Here is a 12,133-nt window from a genome sequence, read left to right on the forward strand (position 1 = left end):
TCGTAGGGATCTTTGTCATCAATAAGCAATTTCGTATCTTGGGTTTTGTTTTTCTTCCGAGTGATAATAACGAGTTGATTCCTTTCCAGGTGGCTTTAACGTTACTAATGTAACTCTCAAAGTAGGAGCGAAAGTATATGTTTCCAAGATTCCTAAGCTTCGATAGGGTCGTGAAGTTGCTCAATCATGGCCCAAGGTGCTAGTTTCATGTCGCATTGAAAAATGTTCGAGCACAAAACTTTTGTATTGTCTAGCATTAATGGCTCGCGGAAGTGATTTACGGCTTCTTTGTTTACGTGCAACGTAAATCAGGCTATGGTCACTGACTCCTATATGGGAAACCCCAGAGAGATTAGTAAGGAATAAGTCTATTAATGATTTAGGTTTTGATGTAATGCGTGTGGGTTCATTGATTAATTGAGGGTATTGGTACGACTCTCAGAGTTCGTTAAGATGTTTAGTCTCATTGTTTGGATTGAGAGCTAACTAATCGCAATCGTAATTTTGGCTGCATAATTCGTGTTTGTCGTACTACAGAGTGAATACAATATGGTACGTTTTCACATTTCATTGTTAAAGCTGCACGTTTCTGTTTAGAGGTAATCAACCGACACTGAACAATTTAAAATACTTGCAGTTCTAAACGCTCTAGGCTCTGTTGTTGATAAGTATACAATATCCTCGTTAACAACTTTTGCCATGTTTCCGAGTTTGAGCCGCTTACACGTGCTCATTGACATTGTTCGACTTAATTTATTAAATTTCAAGTCACTTTTAATAGTTTCAATATTAAAGTTGGGTTTTTGTAGTTGTTTAAGGAGGCTAGAAAGGGTTTACAGCTGGTTGCGCGCGCGTAAGCCACACTCGCAATTCTAAAAGCTGCTCGCGTCAGCTCACGATTCAAAGTGGGTCACCAGAAATAAACAAACTACCGCTAATTTCGCTTACCTTTCTTCTAATTCCTATACATATGGAATATAAATAGACATCTATTCACGAAAACCACGAAGATTGTACACACACGATTAAATGATCACTTAAATCCGTTTGTGTTGGCCTGTAGCTTTACTCGCGCGTGCACTCGAATGAGCGGGTGACGCATGCGTAAATGCCGATCTCGTAACCCCATTATTTTTCCTGATTGTTGTTATTATTATTATTATTATTATTATTATTATTATTAATATTATTATTATTATTACTATTATTATTATTATTATTATTATTATTATTATTACTATTATTATTTATATGACTCAAATTCAACTATACAATTTTTTGAAATGCGCCTCACATGTATGAGCTGTATATAATACTAATGAATAATAACAATAGGAAAATCGAATCCAAATTTACGTGTAAAATTAAACTAACTTAACGTATGTGCATAAAATATATTAAACAGTTTTCTTTTGCACCCTTAAATAACAAGTGCAGTTTTGAGTGTCTGTTCAAAAGTACTAAAGTTCAACGTGATCCTGACGTCATAAGGAAGAGCATTCCACAATTTCGGTGCCGCTGCCATAAATGCTGTATCGCCAAGTGTAGGGGAGGTTTGGCGAAGAAGAAGAAGAAGAAGAAGAAACTTGTCATTAGATCTAAGACTATATTTAAAATTAGGTCTTAAAGTTACTAAATCCGTTATACTTAGGAGCTGTCCCATAGATTGCTTTAAAAGTGATAATTAAAGTCTTATATAGTCAATTCTGGACCTCACTGGAAGCCAATGTAATTCACGTAGTAATGGTGTTATATGGCAATACCGAGGTGCTGCATTTTGAACACGCTGTAGCTTAGATGTTAAAAATCTATTAACAATAATTTCTCAGTTGAGTCCCTGTCTAAGTATTTTTTGATACGCCTGATGTTATGTAGGTGATAGAATGCAGATGTCAGATGTCCAGATGTCAGGGAAGTGACTTTCAGTCAGGGATAGATTAACCATGCTGGAAATAGTTGGCAAAAGTTCATCAATGCAATCCTTTACAATTTGAGTAGGATTATTTCCACGAGACTTGTTTGGGCAGCTTGAGACATGCAGTAAACGTGCCTGATTCACGCGGAAGAGTGTCAAGTGTATCCAATCTTGTGGGAATGTTGTTAATCTTCCGTAAGCAGACGGGGTCAACGTGTGGAGGGTATTGTTCTTCAGATCCTTCACTCACTAATGTAATGACTGCTTTGAAAAGTTTTCGCTGGTCGGTATTATTGTCATTGGTAATGTTGGTGGAATATTCCCGTCGTGCCTTTGCGCAGTTTGCGCGGTTGCACGCTTTCTTAAACCGTGAACTATCTGACTCAAGCCCAGTCCTCCTCCAAATACGTTGAACCACGGAACGCGGGGACGTGTAGTGATGGTCTTCTTCCTTAATGGGGCGTGCTTATCAATTAATCCAGACAAAGTTGAGTTATAGGAACATACAAGATCAGCGAGTGTGCTTGGCGGATTCTGGGACAGCTGGGAAGATCAAAGCTCATCCCGAAAAGCGTCAATGTCAATAGCTTTTGTCTTCTAAAACTCACTTCTTTTACTGTCAGCTCTGGTTTTTGCAAAGACAAATTGTACAAAACTGTGCTATGGTCGGAGCGGATAACAGTTCGCAGTCTGACTCACGGGTGATAATTATTTAAGTCCATAGTGTGACCCAGTCGATGTGTAGTTGTATTTACATGTTAAGATAACGACATAGACTAAAGGAAATCCAGAAACGTTATGGCATTCGCATCATCAAGGACATGAACGTGAATGTTAAAATCTCCAGTTTTCAAAAGGGGTTCGTTGGACATCACAATAGTCTCCACTGAGGTATTCAGACACCTCACGCAGAAAAGTGGACACCGGAACGTGGTTTTCCTTGGAATACGGTGGTCTTGAAGATTGGAGTGACCCTAGCGCTTTTGGACTCCATGATGAAATAAAGCCTTGATTTTCTGTTTAATTTTTTATATCCGGTGGGCTATGTCGATGTCATACGGTTTTATACCTACTCCAATTACATTGATTTTGAGCAAAGCTGCGAAGTCTGGAAGGCCATTTCGAGTGTTCCAACCTCGGACGCCACCAAGTTTGAGGTTGCAATTGTAGGAGTAACTATACTCTTGGATGGAACCCGAGACTGTTAATACTTCGGTCGATAACTGCTTCAGTGATTTTCTAAGAGTGGATATTTTGTTCGGGGTCCGGTCTCTAAACTCATTAAGTAAAGTCTCTGCTTAAGAGCCAGAAGGCTCATCAGGCCGGCGCTTATCTCCGGTTTCAGTAGCATGAAGCGACTAGGAGTATTTATACTCCCCCCTGGATGGGATGCTAGTCCATCGCAGGGTTACCCCCAGCATTACGCCGGTACCCATTTATACACCTGGGTGGAGAGAGGCACCGTGAGAGTAAAGTGTCTTGCCCAAGAACACAACACAATGTCCCCGGCCAGGCCCCGAACCCGGACCACTCGATCCGGTGTCGAGCACACTAACCACGAGGCCACCGCGCCTCCTCCTCCTCTAAACTCATTAAGATCATCATATTCTAAGGACTTGCGTCAGGATCCAATGCGTTTGCAGCATGATTCCCCTTCAGGTTCTTGAACTTTCTTGAGTTCCGCAAAAAATTCTCCTACTTTTTCCTTTAGCTTCTCATTCTCAGCTTTTAGTGACTGCACAGTATCCTTAACCATTTTAAACTTGAAAACTTTTGTAGCTATACAACATGATCATACTATCCTGGAGCTCTCGAAATTGCATTCCCACGCTATGCAAGCGTGCAAGAATTAAGTTTCAGATTTGAGGTCAGATTTCAGTACTAGTTATCATGGTATCCTCGATCAAGAAGGACTGTCGATCTTCCTTCGGTCCCTGGTTCCGATTGTGATTGCCATTCTCAGATGGTGGAGTTCCGCGTCTTGCAAATGAACGATTGTGTTGACGGGCCCGTTCCTCGCATACGGATACAACTATCTTCTTAAAGGCGCTCCGAAATTCAGTATTAAAGTACGCGTAAATGACCGGATTTAAAGTACTGTTTACGTTTGGTAGAATCAGGACGATCAGGTTAAAGAGAACTTCCGGAATGGGTCTCAGTAAAGACATATCATACTGTTGAATAGTGAACACGATAAAAAATGGGGCCCAACACAAAGTGAAAGCCAACAGGACAATGGCAATTGTCTTAGTGACTTTGAATTCCCGCCGCACGCTCTTTCGCGTATGCCTGTCTTCCTTGCTGCTGAAGTTGGCACTCGTGTGTTGCATTTTTTTGAACTGAATCCAGACAGTGCGCAAAATCATGCTGTAACAAGTCACGAGCACAATAAGTGGGAACAGAAAAGCTACTATGATCGCCACCGTGTAGAATGTTCTGTTGGTATTCCAACACAAGCCGTAAGCGTTCAATTGAACACCTGGCTCTCCAGGCCAAGTGATAATGGAAAGCGTCGACAGTGTTGCCGCGTACAGCCAAACACCGCCAATGGCCAAAAACGAGCACCGGTTTGTCATCTTTCTATGGTAATCAAAAGGTTTGGTAATTTTCAAATGTCTGTCAACTGAGATCACCGCCAGATTGGCGATGGATGCCGCCGCACAGGCCATGTCCATCCAAATCCATACCTTGCAGATCCAAACATTTTGTATGATGGTTACATTGGAGAGGATACGGAAGGGTAGCCCCGCAGATGCGTAAAGTAAGTCACTTACTGCCAAGGACGCAATAAACCAGTTTGTAGGGCTGCGGAGACGCCGGTCGATGTATATGGCGATACAAACTAAGCTGTTTCCCAATATGGTCACAATCATTACAATAATGAAAAAGGCTAAAAAAAATGTTCTCCAATCCCCCCAAGAGGCGTCAGATTCATATTCCGGAATGTCTGTTGCATTTGTCGTGTTATTCATGTTGGATCTCGCTGTGGATCAAATGTGGCTGCTTGGTAAATGTAGACTGGCTCAACGTACCCTTGTGACGTTCTCCTGTCGTCACAAGATCTGTCTGTCTTGACGCTTTTGTCCTTCAGTGGTACTCGACTTTCCGAGGTAATTTGACAAACAGCTTGCGTAGAAGGCTGCCCGTAAAGTAGAATTATGAAAAATCTTTCCCTTGCCCTAAGACAACTGATATGCCAGTAGGTATGACTACTAATGAATGGCAAACATTTTTTAAAGATTTTAGTTGTCTCCGTCAACTTGAACGATTTGCTTCTACTTTCTGGTCTTCGTTACTCCAGATATCGGTCCTGATATATATTATGCTCTTCCGCCGCCGAATCACCTGAAAGAAAAATTGGAAACATTCATTCATTCATTCATTCATTCATTCACTCATTCACAACATGATATAGTATAAGTATAGGAAATCGTATGAACGCAAGTGCATTTCGTGATTTATGGGCACGAGTGATATTTTGAAAGTTCTCAAAATTTGACAACTTTCAAACAATTGACCTTAAATCACGAAATGCACAAGCAGGTTCATGCGATTTTTTATTTATTATATTCGCAACAAAATGACTCAAACGCGCTATTTTGTTCCTGCTCGTATTCTTCCAGTTTTGGGTTTAGTTTTCTTTCAGTCGCCCATGTTTGCCAGACATTCAACCAGGTCTGTGTAGCTTTCAATGTGTTTTTGTTTTTCGCATTTTCTTTAAGTTGCTCAACGATGTTTTGGTTTGACACAGCAAGCCGACTGTCAGCCATTTGTTTTCACTTTGGTGTTCAAATTTGGCGCTTCCCCTGTGTTTCCATAGCAACCTCTATAACCTATTTAAGCATTCGCCATCGGCCAAACAGAAACAAGATATTTTGTTGAGTATATAATTATGAACAATTATTCCACGAGCACACGTTGATATTAAACGATGAATAGCCAACGAGGGGCGTCTGTATAGCGCCAAGTTTTTCGGTTGCAGTGCGAAACGCATGTGTCTTGTAGCAAAAGACCAAAAAAAGAAAGAAATTGTAATGGAACATTTGTCTCTACGACAAATTGAAAAAGCCAGAGAAACAATAATTGAATGGAGCTAGAAAGTGGACGGTGCAGAAAGAGTTATTTCAATGGAGCCATCTTTATTAAGCCCAGTGCTCAACAATGAAACAGGGCTATTTATCATTGAAATTAAGAAAAAACAAATGTAGTAAATTCTTCGAAGACAACCACACAGGATCTCTGGGATCAATGCTTTCAGTGCAATAATTATTATTGTTCAAAAAATTACCACGAAGCATGATTCAAGCACAATTTTAATTAGAGACCGACAAAAATTGGAATAAAGATCAAAGGGCGCCGAATAACGGGCGTAAGTGCTGAACAAAAATTAATGAACGAATTTTAATGGTCTTCAAAAGGCCTTCAAAGGCAAGTAAGCTCACCACAAGAAACGATTGACAATGCAAGTAACTTGGTGATCACTTCAATTCGATTCAGCGCCGTACGGGTTGGATTCCCTTGCAGTGTACAACAAAAACCATGTAGATTTCTCACTCCAAACATCCTTGCAACGTTACTCTGGTCAATTAAGAATCACTTCCGAAAAAAAGCTCTTCTCAAAGAATCAAGGAAATACCCAATCAAAAAGTGAAAAAACTATCTTCTTTGTGTACTTGTCGTCGTACTGAATATCCCAGAGTGTAACACAAAACGGTCAAAAAAAATTTATTCACCGGGGAGGGGAGGGTGACAAAATTGCAAATATGAATCCACAAAACGTTGACAAAAACCGATTTAACTTTTAAAATCGCTTGGTGACTCCTATGTTTTATTATATAAAATGAAAGTTTTATTTACTTATTTATTTAGAAAATTCCATCGACTACAGAAAAGTTACTACGAGACGGTGAAGGGGCACGCGAACGGACTCTAGGTCTCAACGAGGCGACCCCCCAGTTTAAGGCCCTTTGAAGCCGGGATTAATTTTTGGGGCCGTGAAATACTGATAAAGGGCGCTTTTTAGTAACTACAGAGGAGGGCTTTCCGGCTCAAAAGTGGCACTGTCTTCACGTTTTTGTGATTAAAAACACATTTATAGAATCATCCGCTTGCAATTTGCTATTCATTTTTAAGACCTTTGGCGTTCCTGTTGTTTCACTGTAAGTAAGCCTTTGTACCGATAAAAACTATGAAGAAACTTGCGTTTTTTTGCTTAAGTAAAAATTAAAAACAAACCTGATTATCTCCGAAAAATGCATGGTTACCCCCTATTTTCATTTCGCATTCCAATAACCCAAAGTAAGATCTACTTTTTTGCGGCGTCATGCTCGGGGAAAAATTACTTCTCATTAGATAGCACCATCCTTAAATTCAAAAAAATTGTGGAATCTCTCCCACTTCGGGTGTTTGGGGAAGTTATTTTCATTTCCATCCATCTGAAACTCGTTTTTGTCAACAAATCGGACTTCCACTCTGAACGCATTTTGAATTCTTTTGATTTTGCGGACGTCCCGGAAACATACTTCTGCTTTCATGGCATCTAAAAATAACTTAAATGAAATTAACATCTCCCAAGGGAAAGACTGGGCGACTGCATCTCTGTATTCTTAATTTTCTCTTGTTTTTAATAATTGTTTTCATAAAAAAAATATAAACTCTTTTTTCAGCAAAATGAGAATTTCAATGACTAAGGCTAAGTCGCGGTTCAGCTGGTGCCTGTTCCTACCAACCCTTTGTCAGGGAGCCCGGCCAAATAGTAAAAACATTTTATTGGCGAATTGCAGGGGCACTAAAAAAAAAACCAAAAAATTACACAAGATGAGAACAGACGTATTATACATGGAGCAAAAATGATCATTGTCAGTGTTCCTTTATCATTTCTTCTTTTAGATTCTTTTTGAATAGCCAAAGGCTTGGAAGAATTGGTCTAAAGGCACAGTCATGCACTAATTCAACATGCAAACGTTTAGAGACAATCGATCAAGATTTCCGGCGGTTTCTGGTCATTGCCTGTGCTCGTGTCTCTTACTCGATCGATTTGGATTTCCTAGCTTTCAAAGAGAGAGGTAGAGAGAGGAAAGAAGGGGGATAAAAACGGATTCAAAATGAGAACACGGATTTGACCGGAAACATAATTTCCGTAATTTAACCATTAAGAATAACTGACGTCAAAAAATATTTTCAGTCCATAAGAGTGCTATTCTCGTGAAACCCTTGCCTTAACATTACAAAACACTCACGAATTCCTTCGAAATTTCATTAGCAATTGTCTTTGGTATTATGATATTCTCATTGCAGTCATCACAATCCCCCCCCTCCTCCCCCCCCCCCCTCCCATATTTTTTGCAATTATCACATTAGTTCCAAACATACTTGGTATCTAGAGAGAGCTCAAAATGAAATTCACCCTAATAAAACAAAATGAAATGAAAAACATCTCACTGCACAATTTGAAAACAAGCTTGCATGCTCGATGAAATGAAAAGCTTATTTACAGACTCTTGCCAATCCTTGAGAATTTGTTAGTTGTCCTCTATTTTAATTTTCCACAGGTCCAGTAGGTAGCACATGGAATTGTTGGTGGGACATAACCAAAAGCTACCGCTCACAAAGAAAACTAAATTGTGGTAAATTAGCTAGCTCAATTTTCTTGTTATTCCTGTAGACTAAATTACACTCTTTTTTTAATAAGAATGTTGTTTTTCCGACCCAGGCTGAATATTCTTATTTTTTTGCTGATTTTAGGCTGAAAATATTCTTGTATTATTCTTAAATTATAGCTTATGACATTTCCGTTTTAGAATTTATTGGGGGTATCAATTACAGGTGTTTGGTATCTGTTTTCGCTAGGTTTTGTTATAGAAAGAATTTTTCATAATACTTTTTTGCGGTTTATTTTGTCTTTTGTGCTGAATACTGTACATATGCATTACATCTACCGTTCATTGAACTGTCATTAGAGTTGAACATTTTGCTATAGTCAGTGCAAGTTTTTTCGTTTTGTTGGCTAGTTTCGCCATTCAGAGAAAGGAATAATTTTATACGGTTAAGTTAAAAACATAAAATTGTATTATATTTACCTGGTATTTAGAGATGTTTCAACGCACAAAATTATATCTATCCTCTTCAAAATCTTAGCCTCGGCTTTATTCTTAAAATATTCTTAAAATTTTGCAAATTTCAACCTTGATATTCTTATAAAATATATTCTTTTTCCAAAAAAAAAAAGAGTATAACCAAATTTGGGCTATGTTTAGCGGTGCATTTCAACTGAATAAAAAGCGGTAGCTAGGTCACTTTACGGTCAGTTATTGGTTAATCCTCACAGTTTGGAAAGAACCTATTCTGGGGGGAGTCAACTGCTAAGGAATGCATGGAATTCAGGAGGATATGGGGCGTGGTCAGGACTTCTTTGAATCACCTCATGGCTCAAAACTGAAACGGGATTTATTATTTCACGATAACATTTGGTATGCAAATAATATTAGCAAAAACACAAGTTTCACCATAGTGCGCATTCTCATTTTGAGTTGTTACGTTTTTAGGAACAAAATTCTAAATTTTTACCTTTATGAAATTTGAGAATCGTTAAATCGGGAAATATTTTGTTCCAGAGTGCGCACTGCGGGGTAAATTTTCCTTTTTCTATTTACTTTTGTCCTGCCAAGTTTGAAACCCCGACGATTTATCCTTAAGAAGCAAGATTAAAAAATATAGCTCCCTGTCTATTCGGCTGTTGTAGTTGTAAATCGGCCATAAATTGCAGAAAATATCCCCTCGCTTCGTGCTTATTTCGATGGCAGCCATGTTTGCTGTGTCCACTGTAAGTACTTGCAGCGGTGAAACACAAAGTACTCCCCCCTATACGGTAAAGTTGACCATTTTTGTTTATCTATTTTCCCACGAAACCAATCAGAGGGTGGCTTCACGCGTTCACCTAGCAACGACATCTTTGCTCGCCATAATTACTGGATGTTGACAGCTGTATTGCATTACTTTCTTTGCGTAAGCTTGAGCAGATTTTTTACACATTCAAATCATTTAACGAACATAATTTGAGACCTTCGAACCTCCTTGAGAAATTCAAAGTATTTAAGAAATGCCGAAGCAAGCTTGAGTGTTTAATCTTTGAAATGTTGTTCTTCCAAAAGAAAGACCGGAACAGAACACACAAGCTGACTCCATTCGGGCGAAACGTTTTGGTTTATTTCTGGCCCATCATGCTTCATTACGTTATGCATTTTTCACACTTCTATTTCTGTATAGATACTTATGTTAATTTCTTCAGATTTCACATTTGATAATGATGACATGAAGTTCTCGAAACCTCACGTAACTTCTTTTTTATTGTTAATTTTCTTATTGAAGTGCATATCAAAATCTATTTGATACATTTTATTCCATAAATTCCATTAACTTCATCAAGTAATTTTAATTTGTTATACACCCTTTTAATAAGTCTAATATATGCCGTTTTGCGCTAATGAAGTCGAACTCGTGCTTTCAAATTTTATTCAGAAATGTACAAAGGCTTAAAACAACAAAAGAAATCGGAAAAGTTTTAGGCCTTTGTACATTTCTCAATAAAATTTGAAAGCACCAGTTCGACGTCATTAGCGGAAAACGGCATATATTAGACTTATTAAAAGGGTGTATAGTTCCTAGTTTTTATGGTAGTAGGTGTCATATATTACTACGGCTTTTTTGTCAAGCTAGCTTATCTTGACACGTGATACGCGAAACCAACTATATTTAATGATATCATTTCACCCAGGAAAGCAAACCAAATCGCATGTTACGAAACTCTCTTCTTCTACACCGTGTACGCTTTGACGCAGTCGTTTTTCCAAGGAGGTCACTTCTTTGTTTAGACTGGATTCTTAGTTGCTTCATTATTGAATTATTATGTAGAATCCCATCTTACAATTAAAGCAACACTGGTGCTATAATATATGCTTGAGGCTACCACTAAACGTGCCACCGACCGAATCTCACACGCGCGACGTGATTGGCCTGCCAACTTAAGTTGATCGTGTTCGTCTTATGAGAAACTTGTCCTAGTTATATTTCCGTTTACGAGGATTTGGACGTGATTTGTATCTAACGTGAAGTAACGGCGAAACGCAGAGGTAGCTTTGAATGACGCCCATCCGTAAAACATTTTCTTACCTTTTGGTATCCCCAAGAGAGCAAGCCGTCGAAACGGTCTCTCAAATAAGGTCTACACATGTCAGGAGATTTAATAGGTACAATAATCAGAGACAAAATCATTCAGCTATAAATAGTTCAACACCGGTCCCAAAGATAGTATAGTAAACACTGGCGTACGACAGGGAAAAAAATTAAATTTCACTCTTTGCAGTAAGATAAAAATTGCTCTGCGGAATACAGTTGATACTGAATCACGTAGTAAAAAGGCCACAAGTTGTTTTTGACTTAAGTGCTCCGAAATCTCTCAGATATTACCCACGCTATGGTGGAGTGTCCTTGTGGCTGTCAAGATTATTTAGACTTTCGTAGTTTGTTCCAACTTTCTTTAACATTGAACATGGTCTCATCACGAATTAATATTGAATCTTCATGCTGTGTGGTCCCGTTGGGTTGAAATTTGCATATTATGCTTCATGCTCCATACATAAAAACTAAAATTGTTGGTAAGGCATTGCTTTGGGGGACCTCCTTTCGCTGGGACAAAAATAATACTCCATCTGTTTGGAATATTTTGGCTAAGCCCTGATGGGCTAGGCCGTTTATTGAAAATCAGTATGGTAACCTAGGAAATACCCAAATATAAAAGACATGATCCCAGAAAAGGTGAGGGCACACCCGCCACAGCCCTGAGCGAGGAACGAGTGACAGGGCCGCCCCACCCGAGACCAAAGCAAAACCACTGCCAACACGAAAAAAAGGTGGTGAAAGTACGGACGAATAAACGAAACGTTCACTATATGGCCACTACTCATAAAGTCACCTTAGAAAAAGAAGCAAAAAAAAAATGAAACTTACATGATAAAGTAGAAGTAACGATATAAAAACCTGACTATTGCTAACTAAACAGATTACAATTTACTGTAGTAATAAATATAGAGATAACTGCATGACCCATCCTCACACAGACACCAAACAAGCAGATTAAAAAGAGCCTAGGCATGCGTATTGATAATGTGCATGCAAGCTATATGGCCGCTGCTCATATAGCAATCTACATGTATACTATAG

General features: G+C 38.8%; 1 protein-coding gene across 3 annotated transcripts in view; it reads right to left on the reverse strand.

Moving 5' to 3' along the window:
- Window positions 1–516: 516 nt before the first annotated feature.
- LOC138012721 (D(1) dopamine receptor-like) overlaps window positions 517–12,133 on the reverse strand; it is a 15,872-nt gene continuing 4,255 nt past the window's right edge. For all 3 annotated transcript variants that reach the window (XM_068859591.1, XM_068859593.1, XM_068859592.1), the window contains one exon: window positions 517–5,260. In XM_068859591.1, the coding sequence (XP_068715692.1) occupies window positions 3,784–4,887 (1,104 nt within the window). In that variant the 5' untranslated portion in view covers window positions 4,888–5,260 and the 3' untranslated portion in view covers window positions 517–3,783. The remainder of the gene's footprint in view (window positions 5,261–12,133) is intronic.

Source organism: Montipora foliosa, chromosome 8, assembly GCF_036669935.1.
Source record: "Montipora foliosa isolate CH-2021 chromosome 8, ASM3666993v2, whole genome shotgun sequence".
NCBI lineage: Eukaryota > Metazoa > Cnidaria > Anthozoa > Scleractinia > Acroporidae > Montipora > Montipora foliosa.